This window comes from Dama dama, chromosome 5, assembly GCF_033118175.1.
Source record: "Dama dama isolate Ldn47 chromosome 5, ASM3311817v1, whole genome shotgun sequence".
Taxonomy (NCBI): Eukaryota; Metazoa; Chordata; class Mammalia; order Artiodactyla; family Cervidae; genus Dama; species Dama dama.
In genome coordinates, this window is record NC_083685.1 from 112,155,961 (window position 1) to 112,175,470 (window position 19,510).

At 52.6% G+C, this 19,510-nt stretch overlaps 2 protein-coding genes across 2 annotated transcripts; both read left to right on the top strand.

Moving 5' to 3' along the window:
* Window positions 1-5,207: 5,207 nt before the first annotated feature.
* On the top strand, window positions 5,208-12,217 carry NAGLU (N-acetyl-alpha-glucosaminidase). The gene is made up of 6 exons (XM_061144058.1): window positions 5,208-5,679; window positions 6,492-6,639; window positions 7,875-8,021; window positions 8,174-8,259; window positions 9,364-9,620; window positions 10,783-12,217. The coding sequence occupies exons 1-6, from the start codon at window positions 5,294-5,296 to the stop codon at window positions 11,985-11,987; spliced, it is 2,229 nt and encodes a 742-aa protein (XP_061000041.1). The 5' UTR covers window positions 5,208-5,293; the 3' UTR covers window positions 11,988-12,217.
* A 3,146-nt stretch (window positions 12,218-15,363) lies between these two features.
* On the top strand, window positions 15,364-19,250 carry HSD17B1 (hydroxysteroid 17-beta dehydrogenase 1). Its single transcript, XM_061144059.1, has 6 exons — window positions 15,364-15,479; window positions 15,593-15,760; window positions 15,904-16,083; window positions 16,265-16,358; window positions 16,782-16,959; window positions 17,049-19,250. The coding sequence occupies exons 1-6, from the start codon at window positions 15,383-15,385 to the stop codon at window positions 17,283-17,285; spliced, it is 954 nt and encodes a 317-aa protein (XP_061000042.1). The 5' UTR covers window positions 15,364-15,382; the 3' UTR covers window positions 17,286-19,250.
* The last annotated feature ends 260 nt before the right edge of the window (window positions 19,251-19,510 follow it).

Consider the following 19,510-nt stretch of genomic DNA (forward strand, 5'->3'; position numbering starts at 1 on the left):
CAAAATCTCGAGACCTCACACCCCCGAAAAAGGCTATAATTTTAAAAAGACAATTACAAGTGTTGACAAGGTTGTGGGGAAACTGAAAGCCCCATCCCCTGCTGGTGGAAACAAAATGGTGCAGCTGCCTTGGAAAGCAGCCTGGCAGTTTCTCAAAATGTTAAATGTAGGGTTAAGTTAGGACCCAGAAATTTGAGTTCTAGGTATCTACTCAAGGAAAATAAAAAAATGTCTACACAGACTTGTGCACATGCATTCATAGTGGCATTATTCATAATATCCCAAATGGAAATGATCCAAATGTTTATTAGCTGGTGAATGGATAAACGAAAGGTAGTATATCTCTCCAGTGGGTATTCTACAATAAAAAGGAACAACATTGATACATGCTACATGAATGGACCTCAGAGTCAGACATAAGGCCACATAATGTATGACTCCATTTATGTGCAATGTCTAGAAAGGGCAGATCTACAGAGATGATGTAGATTGGTGGTCGCCCAGTACCTGCTGCTGGGTGGCGTTGCAGGCAGGGTTTCTTTGGGGAGGATGATGGTATTTAGATTAGATTATGGTGATGGTGGCACAACTGTGGATATACTAAAAAAAAAAACACTTGAGTTTAAACTGATAAACTTCCTGAAAAGATCAATAAAGTGGGGCTAGGAAGCGGGAACTTCCCCAGGAAGAAATTTCCCCCAAAAGATCTGGGTCAGTGGGTCACTAGCTAAGGATTTAGGATCTAGTGCCCTTGGGCTGATCCCAGCCCAGCCAGCTAAAGATGGGATGAAATAGAACTGAACCCTGAGAGAGTAGGAATTCCCAGGAGCCCTGGGGTGGGGGTGGGGAACGGTGGCTCTGTTGCTCTTTTTTTGTTGTTGTTGTCTCCTTTGGTCCCTTGGCTTGTGGGGTCTTAGTCCTAACCATTGTACCCCAGGGAATTCCATTGCTCCTATTTTTAAGTCTAGACCTTTACCCTGATTCCCCTTCTTGTGGAATCCCTGGACCCCAGACATCTGCTGAGTGAGTCTGTGCCCCCATCAGGGAATGTCCTCTTGAGGTCCTAGAACAGCATGGAGAGGGTGGCTTTGGGCCTGCTCGATGTTATAAAGATAGGGGACAATTCCATCACCATCTTCAGGACCCGTCTCTTTTTCCTGTCCCTCAGTGAAGACCTGGGCAGGAAGGCACCTCTTTCTGCCCAGGAGCATGGGGTGGACAAGGCGTTGGAGCTCCTCTCTCCAGCCTTCCAAAGGCAAGGCCTAGGCATGGGCTGCTCCCTGGTGGCCAGACAGGGAAGGACTCATTCCTCCTTATAGGTAAGGCAGGTGGGATCCTAGTGGGGTTGTGACAGGTAGGGAACTGGCTTGGCAGGGCAGAGGGCCAAGTGATCTGGAGGGTGCACAGGCAGAGGGCAGGCTGGCAGGAACGAAAGAGATAATATAGGAGTGGAGAGCATGGACAATTTGTTTCACACAGGAATTGAAAAAGCAATGAAATGTGTCACGTGGTAAAAGGATCAAACCATTCAGTTCATTCCAATGAGTCAGCTCTTTGCAGCAGGTGGCCAAAGTATTGGAGTTTCAGCTTCAGCATCAGTCTTTCCAATGAATATTCAGGACTGATTTCCTTTAGGATGGACTGCTTGGATCTCCTTGCAGTCCAAGGGACTCTCAAGAATCTTCTCTAACACCACAGTTCAAAAGCATCAATTCTTCAGCACTCAGCTTTCTTTATAGTCCAACTCTCACATCCATACACGACTCCTGGAAAAACCATAGCTTTGAATAGACAGACCTTTGTTGGCAAAGTAATGTCTCTGCTTCTTAATATGCTGTCTAGGTTGGTCATAACTTTTCTTCCAAGGAGCAAACATCTTTTAATTTCATGGCTGCAATTACTACCTGAAGTGATTTTGGAGCCCCCAAAAATAAAGTCTGTCACTGTTTCCATTGTTTCCCCAATAGCATAAGCCCTCTTGGAGGAGGTCGCCATTAACCCCACCATAGAGCTGCCAGAACTTAAACAGGACTGGGGAAACAGACTCTTGGGGGGGCACAAACAGAACCTTGTGCACACCAGAACCCAGGAGAAAGGAGACTGCAGACTTCTCATTGCAGTGGCTTCTCAAACCGTACAAAAGGGCCTAATGTAAAATTAAGTCTTCCAGGCTTCCCTGGTGGTCCAGTGGTAACGAATCCACCTGTTAATGCAGGACACATGGGTTCCACATGCCTCAGGGCAACTAAGTCTGTGCACCATGGTTACTGATCCCGCACTCCTGAGCTCATGCTCTGCCACAAGAGAAGCCATCACAATGAGAAGCCTGCACACCACAGCTAGAAAACAGTTCCTGCTTGCCACAACTACAGAAAGCCCCACACAGCCACGAAGACCCAGCATGGCCAGAAATAGTTTTCTACCCCATTACCCTACACAAGGTAAGCACTTTTTACATAGCACTTAAAGAAAAAAAAGGTGGGATGTACTATATCCAGTGATTTGACCTTTTGAAAAAATATATATGTACTTTGCAGAACATTCCAAATCAGCACCAATACATCTTCCTCACTTTTTAAAAATGCAAATGATATTTCATCCTATCAACGCACCTTAATTTCTTCAGCCAGCCCTCTACTGTCCTCAAAGAGTTCCCGCTTGGCAGAGAAGATGAGAAAGACAGTGTGACGCACCAGACTAATCAGTGAGGCTCCTGCCACACATCTCAGGAGCTCAGGCTGTGAATGTGCTACCAACCTCCGGAATGGTGTCCCCAACCTGCTGTCCCTGCCAGCAACCATCTGCCATTCTGCATGAAGGCCCCACAGAGAGGTAACCTGTGCCTGACGGTGCACCTGCAGCTCAGTTCCCCCAAGCAGTGCATTCCCTGAGACCCAGAGTGCTGCTAAAACAGGTCCTTGGAGGAGAGTCTGATGAATCTCACCTGGAGCAAGAAGTGTTCGGAGGGGGTTTTGGAGTGGAGAGGGGCCTGGGGGGCTACAAGCTATAGCTCCACGAGGACCCATCTCTCTGGGCAGGTCAACGAGCTTCTTTCCAGAAAAAGCTGAAAAGCCTCCGATACTAGGAACTGAGTGGAATGGAACAGGGCTGCACCTCCTGCACTCGCTGCCCACTGAGCCAGGAGCAAGGCCGTGGGCACCAAAGCTTGAGTCTGAACCTGGGGGCAGGGGGCAGAGTAAGCTCAGTGGATTCCCACATTCCCTCTGGATGTCCTGAGTTGGCAACCCTCCTCTGACCCCTTTCCTGTCTCTAAGCAGCTGCACTCAGGCCTGACAATCTGGTAAAAGCTACATCTGCCTCCAAAAGGGCTCAGGATCCTTTTAGAAAGTGCAGTCTTTCTAAAGGGCCCACCACTCCTGGCCACCACAAAGCCCTACTCAACCCCTCCCTGCCGGTAAGCAGCATGAAACGTTGCACCTCTCAGGGGATGGTGGCAAGAACACTCATCAGAGACTTAAGACTTCCTGGTTCTAGTCCTAGTCCTGCTGTCCTACTTGTCATTGATCTTCTCAAAGTTACTTCCTTTCTCTGACCCTCAGTTTCCCAGTATGTAAAATGAAGATAATTCCCATCCTAGAGAAGGAAACCCTCCTACACTGTTGGTGGGAATGTAAATTGGTGCAGCCACTGTGGAGAACTGTATGGAAGTTCCTAAAAAACTAAAAGTTGAACTACCGTGGAACCCTGCAATCCCACTCCTGGGCATATGTCCAGAGAAAACATGGTCCAAAAGGATACATGCACCCCAGTGATCATTGCAGCACTGTTTGCAATAGCCAAGACACAGAAGCAGCCTAATGTCCATTGACAGGAGTGGATAAAGATGATGTCGTACATATACACAGTGGAATAATAGTCATTAAAGAGAATGAAATAATGCCATTTGTAACCATGGATGGACCTAGAGAGTGTCATACTGAGTGAAGTGAGTCAGAGAAGGAGAAATATCATATGACATCCCTTATATGCAGACTCTAAAAAAAAATTATGCAAGTGAAATTATTTACAAAACAGAAAGAGAGTCACAGAGAACAGAATTATGGTTGCCAGGGAGGAAGGATGGGGGGACAGATTAGTTAGGGAGTTTGGGATGGACGTGTACACACTGCTATACTTAAAATGAATAACCAATAAGGACCTACTGTATAGCACAGGGAACTCTGCTCAGTTTTATGTGGCAGGCTGGAAGGGAGGGGAGTTTGGGGGGAAATGGATACATGTATATGTATCACTGAGTCCCTTGCTGTGTGCCTAAAACTATCACAACATTGTTAATTGGCCATACTCCAGTATAAAATGAGAAGTTAAAAAAAAAAAAAAAAGATAACTCCCGTCCTGTTCAGCAGCTGCTACCACTTACGGATCACATGAGAGCCCTCGACACACCCACTAGGCCCGGCTCCTCGGTCAGCCCAGGCTCTCATGGCACATCCGTCCTCCAACGTCCTGACCTTTTAGTTCCTCAAACCTGCTCACCTCTTTCCTTACCCTTCCTGGGTATTCAGACATGCATTTTTTTCCTTCGAGGAATGGTCTTCCCCTCCGTCTTCTCCTAGTCAATCCCGATTTAATTCAGATTAAATGTCACGTCCGTTTGGAAGCCTTTGGCTGGGTACCCTGCACAGAATCACAACTACAGTGGACTCTGGAACAACACCCATTTGAACTGCGCAGGTCCACTTACACAGGGATGTTTTCCCATAAATACGAGTTACAGTACTACATGATCTGCGGGTGTAGTACCCGGGACCGCGGGAGGGCTGACTGTAAAGTTTTATCTTGACTGCCAGCGGGGTCAGCACTCCTAACACACGCGCACAGTGCAAGGATCAACTGTATAATATAAATCTTTGTTTATATAAGTACTTGGTTTGTAGGTCTCCCCAGGAGAGGGGTGGTAGTGTCTGGTACAAAATCAATGTCAAATATTTACCAAATGGTAGGATGGATGAAAGGAAAGTGATTTGTACGTGAAAGCACGTTATACCCAAAGGCGCTTGTGAAGGGCTGCGAGTCATATCCGGTCCCGGGCTTCTGAAATCATTAGAGTCACGCGCTCTTGGACCAAGTGTGGTCGGAAAACACCCACAAGAAGCTGGTGCGGGGCCCGGAAGCTGGGTCTCCCGGCCGCCGGCGGGTGCTTTACCTTCAGTTCCACGTGACCTGAGGCCCGCAGCTGATTGGGCAGGGCCGTTCCGCCCCTGGTCCCGACCCGTCCGGAGTCCCTGTTGGTGCCCCGCGGGGCCACAGCCGGGCTGAGGACCGCTGGATCATGGAGACCATGGGGGTGACCGCGGCCCTGGGGATCCTGCTCCTCCTCATGGCTGGAGGTTCGACCGGGGACGAGGCCCGAGAGGCGGCCGCCGTGCGGGAGCTGCTAGTCCGGCTTCTGGGGCCCGGGCCAGCGGCCGCCTTCTCGGTGTCGGTGGAGCGCTCCCTGGCGGCCGAGTCCGGCCTGGACACCTACCGCCTGAGCGGCGGCGGTGCCGGGGCGCGGGTGCAGGTGCTCGGCTCCACGGGCGTGGCCGCCGCCGCGGGGCTCCACCGATACCTGCGCGACTTCTGCGGCTGCCACGTGGCCTGGTCGGGCTCTCAGTTGCGCTTACCGCAGCCCCTGCCCGCTGTGCCGGAGGAGCTGACCGAGGCCACACCCAACAGGTACCGCGGCCGGACCCCACCTGTCGGCTCCCCTGCAGCTCCCGCTGCCCCCGTTCCCGCCCCCCTCTCCCCACTAGGGGCGCAAACTCGGGCGGAAGTCCCCGCCGCGTCCCAGCGCCCGGCGGCTAGCCAGCACTGGTCTCAGACCCCAGCTCTGATTCTAAAAGCTGAGTATCCTTGAGCAAGTCACTTGGCCTCTCTGAGCCTCAGCGGGAAACAATGGAAAAGTGGAAACAATGACCTCTACCGTGGTGGTGCCGTTCTAATTGTGATGATCTGCACGGTGCGGGGTGTAGAATTTGTGGTGCACAATCGGTGAGCAGTAAATGCCGTTCCGTTCCTACCCTACCCTCTATTGGAAGATGCTCCCTGAGGAGTGACACCCAGCCTGGTACAGTCCTCTGCTCGAGGGCTTGCCCCAGTGCCCTGAGATGATGGATTCACACAGCTGTCTCCCCATTAGACTGTGGGGAGAGGGATCCCCCTTACAGGACAGGGGCACACTGTACCCAGAGTAGGAATGAAAATGGAATGTGCCCTCTCAGATATCTGGGAGGCTAGAGAGCTGAGTGCTGGGGATAGGTGGATGGACACCTCGGAAGCTCAAGCCTCAGTCTCTGCTCCACCTGGGTTGGATCCTGGAGTGACGCAGTAGACTAGGGGCCACACCTGGAGCCACTCCTCTCTGGGCTCCATCTGGGGTGGCAGAGCAGACTGCTCCCCCAGTTCTTCCCCCAATTATGGACCCTCAGGGCTGAGAGACCTCCTCTTTGCCCCTAGGGCCATGCCCCAGCTCCTGCCCCTGCCTGCAGGTACCGCTATTACCAGAATGTGTGCACACAAAGCTACTCTTTCCTGTGGTGGGACTGGGCCCGCTGGGAGCAGGAGATCGACTGGATGGCGCTGAATGGAATCAACCTGGCGCTGGCCTGGAGCGGCCAGGAGGCCATCTGGCAGCGGGTGGGTGCCCACCACACCCCAGGTATCCTGCCTCCCCCGCATCAGCTCAGTATCTGGCACAGAGACTAGGGCTCCAGAAGTGTTGGTAGCACGAGTGATGGCTCCAGCCTCCCAGCTTCCATGGTTGAGACACACACGTGGGAGCACTTCCCCAGGGCTGGACCCCAGCACCCCCTGTAAACATTAAGAAGCCAGGTTTCCCTGTCTCCCCACCCCAGCGTGGGTTAGTCAGCTTCTTCTCTGGATTCTGTTTCATTAGCAGCTCTTGCTCTCTCTTGTCCTCTTCCTCTCCATCCTTCTTCATGGCCCCAGTTCAGGCTCTCAATCCCCTCTCCTTGGTCGCCTGCCCATCACAGCCTCTGAAGAGCATCAACCAAGAAATAATGCAAGAGGCTGCATACAAGAAGAGTTTATTTGGGAGACTTTACTAATTGCCATTTGGGAAACAGGCTCAGATACTTGAAAGAATGCTCTGAGAAAGAGAAGTAGGGGCTTTTTTTTTTTTTTTTTTTGGAGCCATGAGACTGTTAGAAGTTGCCTGATGAGAATTGTGACTGACAGACATTAATTGCAAGTTATTTTAGGGTAAGGGCCTGATAAGTATCTTGAGTTTCTAGGAGGCCTTTTGGATGACTTAATGAGATTAAAAGGTCAGATTCCATGCCGGCTGAGACATGCATAAATTACACTTCTTTAGTGACCTCCTGGTCATTAGTGCTTAGAGAGCTCTCTAAGAAATATTTTCCTTTCAAAACAAGACTCCTGGCTCTCAGAGTTGTACCAGAGTGTCATTTCTGAAATGTGAATCTAGGGGAGACCTTCAACTTTGAACACACTCAGGAGTTCCCTGTTACCATCGGGCTCTGCCCAGCCTGGGAGCTTCCATGCCTGAGCCCCGAGAGCTCTGGCTGCACCTGGGGCTGCTTAAGCTCCTTGCAGAGCTGCCCTCACCCATCATGCTAGCCCTGCTTGCTCCATGAAGCCTTCTAAGCCCCTTCCCCATTTGAGGGAGAACCCCTTTGTGCCTCATCCCACCTATGCACCAAGAGTGACATTCGCAAACTCACCTGCTCACTGATCTGTTTCTTCTGGACTGTGGGCTCCTTGAAGGCAGGGATCAGAGCTTGTCTTAGGAACTCTAGGGCACAGAGAAGAGGTGGATGTGTGTTTGTTGAGTGAATGAATCAGTGACTAGAGATGAGTGGTTTATGTGTGGGGCTTGCCCTCCTCCTCAGGTGTATCTGGCCTTGGGTCTGACCCAGACAGAGATCGACGAATACTTCACTGGTCCTGCCTTCCTGGCCTGGGGGCGCATGGGCAACTTGCACACCTGGAGTGGCCCCCTGCCCCCCTCCTGGCACCTCAAGCAGCTTTACCTGCAGGTAAAAGGATGGGGAATGGAAGGGGCAGAATTGATTCTGGATAGTCACAGGTCTGGGGTGGGAGCAGGGGGACTCTGTGTGCCTTGGGAGAGAGGAGACCTCCCCCTGGGGGGGGAGGTCATGCTCACCACCACCCCTTCTGTTCCTCCCAGCATCGGATCCTTGACCGGATGCGCTCGTTTGGTATGATCCCTGTGCTGCCGGCGTTTGCAGGGCATGTCCCCAAGGCTCTCACCAGGTGATGTCCCGCCCTCCCCCCCTCCCCATTCAGCTCAGAGAGAGAATATATGTTCCCCTGCAAGACACAATTTAAAGAAAAACTCAAGCTCTGGATGTAGGCCTGGGCTTGATTCCTGGTTCTGTCACTGACTAGCCATGTGACCTGACTGCTCTGGGCCTCAGTTTCCTCACTTGTAAAATATATGTATGACTTGGCACAGAGTCTTAGCAAATGGCAACTCTTAGTGATGGTAGGGGTGCTCCTCTGCTCCTCTGTGCTATACACCCATCCTTTCCTGTGGCTGGTCAATTTCTTCAAGGCCCAACTGAGGCCTCATCTCCTTCAGGAAGCCTTGCCAGGGGCCCCCAGCATCGGTTACCACCTCCCTTGGGCCCATAAGCGCCTGGTTCCCACTGCCCTCAGCGCTTAGCACATGTTGCCGGCCTACTGGCCACTCCTTGGCCTTCCCATCTCAGTGGCAAGAACCTCATTCATACATTCAGTCAACATTTGTCAGACTTTCTGGGCCTGTGCTGGGGGCTGGGAATGCAGCCACGAAGGTGCATGGAGGCCCTGCTCCTGGTGGGAGACATGTTGCCAAGGGCATACAACCCAGTGATAAGAAATGGATGTGGGCCCAATTCTCCATCAAGGTCACTTCTGCTTGGGGAAGGGAGGGGCACCAAGGGCTCAGCGCAGAGGTGGTGTCATTTGTTTCAGCCAGTGGGAGGGGGTGGTTGTTGTTCAGTTCCTCAGTTATGTCCGAGCCTTTGCCACCCTGTGGACTGCAGAACACCAGGCTTCCCTGTCCTTCACTATCTCCTGGAGTTTGCTTAAACTCATGTCCATTGGTTGGTGATGCCATCCAACCATCTCATTCTCTGTGGGAGGAGGAGAGAGAGCCAAAGCTTTCCAGACAGGGGACACGAAAAGGATGTCAAGGACTAACCAGATGCATCAGCAGGGAGAGGGGGAAGCGAGAGCTCCAGGCCCAGGGCCCAGCATGGGCAAAGGCCCAGAGGCATGAGGGCTCCCGGAACTGCAGGTGTCAGAGAGGCTGGAGGAAGGTACTCCATCAGCCTCCGATAAATGTCTGAACTGTCACCCCCTCCCCGGCACTAGGGTGTTCCCTCAGGTCAATGTCACCCAGATGGGCAGCTGGGGACATTTCAACTGCTCCTACTCCTGCTCCTTCCTCCTGGCTCCAGAAGATCCCCTCTTCCCCCTTGTGGGGAGCCTTTTCCTGCGGGAGCTGACCAAAGAGTTCGGCACGGACCACATCTATGGGGCTGACACTTTCAACGAGATGCAGCCCCCGTCTTCGGAGCCCTCCTACCTGGCTGCAGCCACTGCTGCTGTCTACCAGGCCATGATCTCAGGTACGGTGCCAGCGGGAGGTGAGAAAGGGAAGTCCCCCCGGGCCCTTGAGATGGAGGTGGCAGAGGTCAGGGGGGTGGGAGGAGGGATGGGGAATCATAACACCTCACTATGACACACAGCACTTTACCATTTCCCAAGCACTTGTACACACACATCATCTCATTTAGTCACGCTGTGGTTGAGAGGTGAGCCGCGGAGCGGATACCCTGCTCCCTTGACAGCCCTGCCACTTCCTGCCTGCGAGACTTGCACAGCTTCCCTCCCTCCCAGTGCCTTGGCTGCTTCATTTGCCAAAGGGGCTCGCTCATAAATAGACTGATGCCCGGCCCAGAGTAAAGTGTCATTAAGTGCTGGCTATTGAAAATATTTTATTTGGTCTCTACATCCATGATGAGGGCTTCACAGGTGGCACTAGTGGTAAAGAACCTGCCTGCTAATGCAGGAGACACAAGAGATACAGGTTCAATCCATGGGTTGGGAAGATCCCCTGGAGGAAGGCGTGCATATCCTCTCCAGTATTCTTGCCTGGAGAATTCCATGGACAGAGGAGCCTGGAGGGCTACAGTCCACAGGGTTGCAAAGAGTTGAACATGACTGAGTGGCTTAACACACGCACACATCTGCATGCTGGTAGGCTAGAGGTTAGAGATGTGCCCCCAATCAATAAGGTGCCCTTCCTGGCACACAAATATGAACACAGCACTCCTCCCTGTCACTAACAGGGGAGGGCAGGAGAAGGGCCAGCTCAGGAATGGCTTGGAGAGGCCTCTGTGTCAGCTGGGAAGGGGCAGATTGGGGTGAATTGGCTCAGGCTTCCTTGAGCAGCAGTGCTCCAAGTGTGGTCTGGGACCAGCGGCGTCACCCCAGGGTGACTGCAGGTTCTCAACCTCCCCCATCTCCTGAATCAGAATGAGGGGGGCTGGGGCCCAGGCCTCTGGGTAATTCTGATGCTCCCTGAAGCTTTGCAGTGCTCAACTGGTAGTCCCAGGGGGAAGGGTATGTGTGATGGAATATCCCGATGATGGGGGTGGGGGGGATGATTTACAGGGAAATGATAGAGTGTGATAGAGTCATTCTCTGGACCTCTGTTTCTTCTGTAAAGTGGGGTGAGTGCTCCCTTCCCCCTCTCTCATCACCCTCCTGTCCTCTGCCCCACCACAGTGGACCCTGATGCCGTGTGGCTGCTCCAAGGCTGGCTCTTCCAGCACCAGCCTGAGTTCTGGGGGCCCGCCCAGGTGGCGGCTGTGCTGGGGGCCGTGCCCCGTGGCCGCCTCCTCGTTCTGGACCTGTTCGCTGAGAGCCAGCCCGTGTACGTCCGCACGGCCTCCTTCCAGGGCCAGCCCTTCATCTGGTGCATGCTGCATAACTTCGGGGGCAACCACGGCCTGTTCGGGGCCCTGGAGTCTGTGAACCGAGGCCCCACAACCGCCCGCCGTTTCCCCAACTCCACCATGGTAGGCACGGGCATGGCCCCCGAGGGCATCGGCCAGAACGAGGTGGTCTACGCCCTCATGGCCGAGCTGGGCTGGCGAAAGGACCCAGTGGCCGATTTGGGGGCCTGGGTGACCAGCTTTGCAGCGCGGCGGTACGGGGTCTCCCATGGGGATGCAGACGCAGCGTGGCGGCTGCTGCTTCGGAGTGTCTACAACTGCTCGGGCGAGGAGTGCCGGGGACACAATCACAGCCCGCTGGTCAGGCGACCATCCCTGCAGATGGTCACCACCGTCTGGTACAACCGATCAGATGTATTTGAAGCCTGGCGGCTACTGCTGACAGCCACCCCCACCCTGGCCAGCAGCCCGACCTTCCGCTACGACCTGGTGGACGTGACCCGCCAGGCAGTCCAGGAGCTGGTCAGCTTGTACTACGAAGAGGTGAGAACCGCCTATCTGAAGAAGGAGTTGGTTCCCCTGACGAGGGCAGGCGGCATCCTGGCCTACGAACTCCTGCCTGCCCTTGACCAGGTGCTGGCCAGTGACCGCCACTTCCTGCTGGGCAGCTGGCTGGAGCAGGCCCGACTGGCGGCGGTCAGTGAGACTGAGGCCCATTTCTACGAGCAGAACAGCCGCTACCAGCTGACCCTGTGGGGGCCGGAGGGCAACATCCTAGACTATGCCAACAAGCAGCTGGCGGGACTGGTGGCTGACTACTATGCCCCCCGCTGGCGGCTCTTCTCAGAGACGCTGGTGGAGAGCCTGGTCCAGGGTGTCCCCTTCCAGCAGCATCAGTTCGACAGGAACGCCTTCCAGCTCGAACAGACCTTTGTCCTTGGCACAAGGAGGTATCCTAGCCAGCCTGAAGGAGACACGGTGGACCTGGTCAAGAAGCTCTTCCTCAAATATTACCCCTGGGCTGGCTCCTTCTGACAACTCACCACCCTCAAGCCACCTTCTCCCCAGACTCCAAACCTGGGCAGGTTCCCAGGGCCTGGGGCTGGGCAGGTGTCACAGGAGCGCCACAGGCCTCAGTGAAGGAACTCATGCCCATGGGGCAGGCGCGGACTGTCTGGAGGGGCTGAGCTGCCTTCCTCCACATCCCAAATTTGGGATCAAAATACTATTTTAATACAACTTAATAAACTGGTAAATCACTTGGATGGGTGTGTCAGAATGTCAGTGCTGGACTTCCTTGCGGTCCAGTGGTTAAGACTCCCTGTTTCTACTGTAGGGGGTGCAGGTTCCATCCCTGGTCAGGGAACTAAGATCCCACATGCCATGTGGCACAGCAAAAAACAAAACAAAACAAGAATGTCAATGCCATGATGCCGGGGAGGACTCGGGGCTGTGGCATGAACACTGATGAGGTCAGGTCTCCCTGCCCTCTTGCCTTGGCTTCCTCTGTGTTTTGTTTATAGTTTTATTGGTCAAACATCCAGAATTGATTATATAAATCTTTCAAAATAATGAAATATCACAAGAATAGAATATAATTCAGCTCTAGTTGCACAAATACTTGAGACGGAAACCATTTTTACAAATACTTATTTTTCTTATAAGAATACTTCAGAAAACAAGCCTCTATATAGCTTACAGCAAATTTTATGCAACTTTTTATCCCCTTCAACCATCATTTCAGCTTTCTTATCACAGCACTCTGACAGGCCATAAACCAAATTATAATCAGCTGCTGCTTCTTTGTCTAGTCTTTCCTGATCTGAAAGAATTCATGTATTCAGGCTAGAAGAGGTAATTAAAACATTCCTTCCAAATCTAACTTATATCAGGTTAATCACTGTACTTAGTGAAGAATCTTTTCATTTTTCGCTTAGGCTAGTCTGGCTAGTGTTCTGCTGTTTCAAGCAAAAGGGATAGTCTTTATATTCCTAAGAGTTTCTAAACTGCAAAAACAAAACCCTAGAAGCAACAGTTAAATACAAATATTTAGAAAGCTAAAACATTTATTAATGATGAGAAACAGAATACTTTTAAAATTTAAATAAATTTAAATATACTTAAATTTACATATACTTAAAATTTTAAAAGTTTTAAATTTATTTGGCTGCGCTGGGTCTTAGTTGTGACACGGAAGATCTTCAATCTTTAGTTCATAGATCTTCAGGTCTTTAGTCATAGCATGCAAACTCTTAGTTGTGGCATGTGGAATCTAGTTCCCTGACCAGGGATTGAACCCAGGCTCCCTGCATTGGAAGCAGGAGTCTTAGCCACTGGACCACCAGAGAAGACCACCCAAGAACACTTTTAGATTTGAGGACACTCCTAGTTGAGGAAGAAAGTGTAAGGACATGGCGTGCTCAGACGTGCTTAGTCAAGTCCAAATCTGCCACCCCATGGACCGTAGCCCCCCAGGCTCCTCTGTCCGTGGGATTCTCCAGGCGACAATACTGGAGTGGGTTGCCATTTCCTCCTCCAGTGGATCTTCTCTACCCAAGGATCAAACACGCATCTCCTGCGTCTCCTGCATTGGCAGACACTGAGCCACCTGGGAATTCCAAAGGATGTGGCAGTGGTTTTATATTGATAAAATATTGATAAACCGAAAAGGTGAATCCCTTATATCAGTGGCATATCATTTCTAAAGTGCCAGGGCATACAGACTCTTAGAGAATGTGTGTAGCTGAACTATTTGACATTTTTCTGATGGTGTAACTTTTTCTTTTTTGGCTGTGCTGGGTCTATTGCTGCGTGACCTTTTCTCTAGTTTCGGTCAGTGGGGGTTATTCCCCAGTTCCAATGCACAGGCTTCTCACTGTACTCACCTCTCGTTGCAGAGCCAGGACTCTAGGGCACATGAGCTCAGTAGTTGTGGCTCCAGGGCTTAGCTGCTCCAAGGCATGTGTGATCTTCCTGGATGAGGGATTGAACCCATGTCTCCTGCAGGAGGATTCTTTACCACAGAGCCATCCAGGAAGCCCTGATGGTGTCACTTTGAAATAGTCTAATAAATACTCCTTTGTCTGGAACAAATAATCATTTAATTTAGGCCAGGGGAAAACTTACAGAATACAGACCACATTTCCCTGAAGAGACAGGACATCCCCAGGGGAAATATCTGGCATTTATTCCATTCTTTCTGTTACTGAAAAAATGTGTCTGGTTAACAAAAGCTTGTTATACTTTACACGTAGCTTAAATTAAAATCAAGAGCCTGGCAGCATTCTCCAGTCCAGTTTCTGAGTGGTCATCTCCAAGTATCCAATATTCTTAAAAGAACTCTTTGATCAGACCCTTGCCCAGTTAGAGATTTAACAGTACTCGGAGACTACAATATGTCCCCTTTCTCTGCTTTTTTATTTCTCTTTTCTCACCCTAATGTAACATGCTGCTACAGGTTTTTACCAAAATACCTGTTTGGTATTGTTTTGAAAGTGGGTTATTCTGCATTACCAAAAGCCTTCCATCACATTAGAATGGGTCACTAGCATCTAACTAGCACATGGCCACATCATGTCTGTGGCAGTGATTTTTGCCACTCAGTATAGTTCCTGTATCTGTCATGTTCTTGTCTCTCAAAACACCATCTATTAAGTTGATCAGCTCATCTTCACTCATTGGTGCCTGTTCACTCCGTTCCTCCTCCAAGGTTGGATCACAGCCCTCAGCAGTCAAAGCCAGATCAGGCTGCTTCCTGGTTGACTCAGCCATCAAGCTTCCTCAGATTTAATATCAACCCCTGATCTTTGAGGCTTGCCAGGTGATGCAGTGGTAAAGAATCCATCTGCCAATGCAGGAGACACAAGAGACATGGGTTGGATCCCTGGGTCAAGAAGATGCCCTGGAGTAGGAAACGCAACCCACTCCTGGAGAATTCCATAGACAGAGGAGCCTGGCGGGCTACAGTCCACAGGGTGGCAAAGAGTCGTATACCACTGAGCAACTGAGCACACATATACGCACCTGACCTTTCCACCAAGAATGCCCTTCCAAAACACTTCCACAACCTCAGCCGGAAACTTTGGCAAAAAACTGTCCCTGTGGTACAGAGGCTTGCCAGGGCAAGATCTGCCCAGGGCACTCGGCGCCCACATGGGAGCTCACCTCCTGTTTGCAAAACTTCACCCTTCCTCTGACTAACAACTTAAAGAAGGGGCTTTCTAAGCCAGGGGCCCTCTTCTCTGCCTTGACCTAGAGTAGGTTGAGGAGAGCAGGCCAGGGACCCACAGGAGGGCTCAGCCTTGAGATTGTGCTGCAGACATAACAAAGGGGTGGGGACCTCGGAGGGCAGGGGCGGAGCGAAGCAGGTGATATCCATCCTCGGAGACCAGAGCCCAGCATTGCCGGGATCTCTCCCTGCGCACATCCCCATGGACCGCACCGTGGTGCTCATCACCGGCTGTTCCTCCGGCATTGGCCTACACCTGGCCCTGAGACTGGCATCCGACCCGTCCCAGAGCTTCAAAGGTACCTGATGGAACGAGGTGGAGAGATGGGAGCAACTCCTTCCCGGCCTAAGGGGGCCTAAGTAAGGCTGAAAGACCGAAATTCAGAGCCTTGTCCTCTCCCTAAATCTCCAGTGTACGCCACGATGAGGGACCTGGCGTCACAGGGCCCACTGCTGGAGGCCGCCCAGTCCCGAGGGTGCCCTCCCGGCTCCCTGGAGACGTTGCAGCTGGACGTGAGGGATGCAGATTCCATAGCCGCTGCCCAAGCACGCGTGACGGAGGGCCGCGTGGACGTGCTGGGTGAGCCTCCCCGCAAAACAAGCCCAAGAGCCTTCCTCAGTCTGTGTCCAGACCAAGATGTCCCGAGGCCCACGGAGCACGAGGGGACGGGCCGGAAGGAGGGCCGTGCGTGAGGCGGCGGGGTCGGGTCTCTCTCCCCGCAGTGTGTAACGCAGGTCGGGGCCTGGTGGGGCCGCTGGAGGCCCACAAGGAGGGCAGCGTGGACGCCGTGCTGGACGTGAACTTAATGGGGACCGTGCGGATGCTGCAGGCCTTTCTGCTGGACATGAAGCGCCGCCGGTCGGGACGCATATTGGTGACGGGGAGCGTCGGCGGCCTGATGGGTGAGTGGAACGCGGCCTAGGGCCAGAGGCGCGCGGGGCGGGGATGGCTCAGCTGGAGCGGTGGGGAGGAGGGTGTCCAATAAAAGGGGAGGGGCCTGGTGAGGCTGCCTCGGGCCCCTCCGGCGCCCCTCCCCGCCGACCCCCTCCTGGACGCGCCCCAGCGGACTCCTCTCCCTCCCAGCGCTTCCCTTCAACGCCGTTTACTGCGCCAGCAAGTTCGCGCTCGAGGGTTTGTGCGAGAGTCTGGCGATTCTGCTGCAGCCCTTCGGGGTCCAGTGAGTCACCGCCCTGCCCCGGGGGCCCCCTGACCCCTGACTTTGGGAACCCCAGCACCCCATCTTGTTGGAACCGCTCTCGGGCATTCTCCCCAGTGCGGCTCCCGTTGGATTGCGCCAGGCACAGGACGGGGCGCTCGGCACGCGTCCTCTCGTTCCACCTGTCCACCCTGCTGCTGAGGCGTCGGTATGGGGCAGCTCAGGCCCAGAGAGGTTCGGTGACTGACCCAAGGTCACACCGTTGTAAGTGATCCGTCCAGGTTGGCATTCTGACGCCAGAGCCTCTCTCACACCGTCCAAAGGATGTGGGGGCGCTTTTCCAACTGTAAGCCCGCTTTCAATGCTCGCCGCCCGAGCCCCGCTCTGGCTCTCCCTTCCGGGCTTGCATCAGCCCGCGCTCACTCGCCGCTCTCCGGCCCGCAGCGTGAGCCTCATCGAATGCGGCCCAGTGCACACCCCCTTCCCCGAGAAGCTGGAGGGCGGCCTGGGCGGGATGCTGGACCGCGCGGACGCCGAGACCCGCGACCTCTTCTACCGCTACCGTCGCCACTGCGAGCGGGTCATACGTGAGGCGGGTCAGGACCCGGAGGAGGTGGTAGAGGTGAGCGCCGAGCGGGACTGCGGGAGCGGGGGCGGCCCCCGGGCTCCCCAGCCCAGCCCGGGCCAGCTCGCCTCCTCCCGCCGCTGCAGGTCTTCCTCCAGGCGCTGCGCGCCCCGCGCCCGGCCCTGCGCTACTTCACTACCGAACGGTTCCTGCCGCTGGTGCAGCTGCGCGTCTCCGACCCCAGCGGCTCCAGCTACGTCGCCGCCGCGCACCAGTCAGCGTTCCACGACAAGGCGGCCGAGGGCTCCGACGGCGCCGGGGCGGAGGCCGAAGCTGGTAAACTGGGGGCATCTGAGCTCCGCGCTCCTCTCGCCCCTCAATAAAAGGCCTAATCCGCCGCTGTCTCCCGCGCTCTCCTTTGCGGCCCCGGGGGATGGCGTGCGTTTGGGGAACGGAGAGGGGCTTTGACTGGGCTGCACCTGCGTGACCACCGGCGCGCACAGTGGGTGGATGATCCCGAAAGACGGTGTTAGCCCGAGGGATACTTCCGGAAACCGAGGCCCAGAAAGGGAAAGAGCTAGCTCCAGGTCAGGCCTCAAGTTCGCCGGACAGCAGGGGGAGCATTCCCTGTATTCTTGGCCTGGGGTGTTTGCAGCCATCAGAGTTAGGGGGACCTGGCAGGGGAGAGTTGGCTTGTGACGCGGCTCCGGAGAGTCACGGAACCTTAGGCAACGTTCTTACCCTCTCTGAGTCTCTTTTCTTACCTGAAAAATGGGTATGATACCTATGTGGGGGCTTCCCAGGTGGCGCAGTGGTAAAGAATCCGCCTGCTAATGCAGGAGACAGTGGTTCGGTCCCTGTCAGGAAGATCTCCAGAAGTAGGAAATGACAAGCCACTCCAGTATTCTCCCCCGGAGAATTGCATGGACAGAGGAGCCTGGAAGGCTACAATCCACTGAATCACAAAGAATCAGACACAACTGAGCGCTGCAGACACACAAATACCATGGGTTGTGATAAGAATGAACTGAGATAGTGCCTGAAAGTGCTGGTATTAGAGGTCTTAATAGCAGGCACTGAGTAACATTGTTACTACTAGGGGTGTTACTATTGTCATTGTGTTCCCCTGTAGAAGCCAGATGTGTAAAGAAGAAACAAGGCTAAATGAGCCAAGAGGAGACAGCCCCACTCACCCCCTCCTTGCCTCCTGCCCTAGACAACACTCAACAGGAGAGATCCCTGTTGGGAGCCGGCGGGATGCACCCAGTCCGTGACAAGGTCATGGGACGAGAGAGGAACCTGCAAGGCAGCTCTTCCTCACATGGGGCTGCCCCGGGGGCCCAATGTGTTCCCTCCCAATGAGAAAGGAACCTACAAGGCAGCTCTTCCCCTCGAGGTTGTCCCAGGGGCCTGGTATGCCCCTTTCTTCCTTCTGTCTTACTGTTGTTGGGCTTTCTGTTAACTTTTGGAAATATAATATATAGTAATAAGGCCTCACTGGAAAAGCCCAAGCCTTTTTGGAAATGCTCATGATTGCTCTGGCTCAGGACACGACCATAAACATCAAGTCAAAAAAGAAAAGGCCACAGGTATAGTTTGGATGCTTGCTTAAAAGATTATAATGTTCTAGAATAGAAAAGAGTAGAGGTATTTAGATTTAGAAGTAGATATACTGCTTTAGGTTACTTGCTCCTTGGTTGAAAGGGTTTTCATTATTGCTATTTCCTTGCTGCTATTTGTTCATTATTTCCCTTTCTTTAAACAACACGGAATATTATGGGTATTTTTGTAAAATTAGAAAATGGGGTATATAGGATTTCAATAGAAGATTTATATTAACCAGCTTCACTGCCATTATCTCACTATTAATAGAGGTGTTTTGTGCTTTAGAGGTGTTTTTGCTGTTTAATAGACAATCATTGTAAATTGAGATTTTGTGGTTTCAGGTAAAGAAAAATATCAGGTTTTTCTCATGGTACTATTCTCAGAAATGTCAAACATGTTACTCTGACCCTTCCCATGTATTGTTTTATTGTCCAAAGAATTTACACTATACCTGAGATTTGTGGAACATTGTTTTTGTTAGAGTGAGAATGTTAGGCCATTGAGGCAAGAAGACTATGTACAGGACATTTAAGTATAAACCCTGTAATCGGAAACGTTCTAGATGAATGCATAGGGGGAAAACATGGGAAAAAATATTGACGGAAGCACAAACCAATATCTGATGTAATATGTGGTGACTTAAGGGGGAGGTAACGTTCATTCTATAAAAACCGAGCTATCCTAAAAATTAAAAAAAAAAAAACTACCTCTTCTACGAAACCTTCTGTGTGTCTGTCTGTCTGTCTGTCTTCCTCGCCGATGCCACTCATCCCTTGGGTATTCCTGGTCCTGCCAGGGCTGGACCTCAGCAGGTGGCGCCATGAACAGGGACCCAAAGGGTAAGCCCCTTAATATTGCATTTCCGGAGTGGCTAGGACTTCACCTAGGGTGCTGCAGACCCCCCTGCATAAGATAGGTAGGGTGAGATGGGTGAACAGTGAGATATTTATTAGAGAACTTTATTAGAGATTTCAGAACATGGGTAATGGAAAATCTAAGGAAA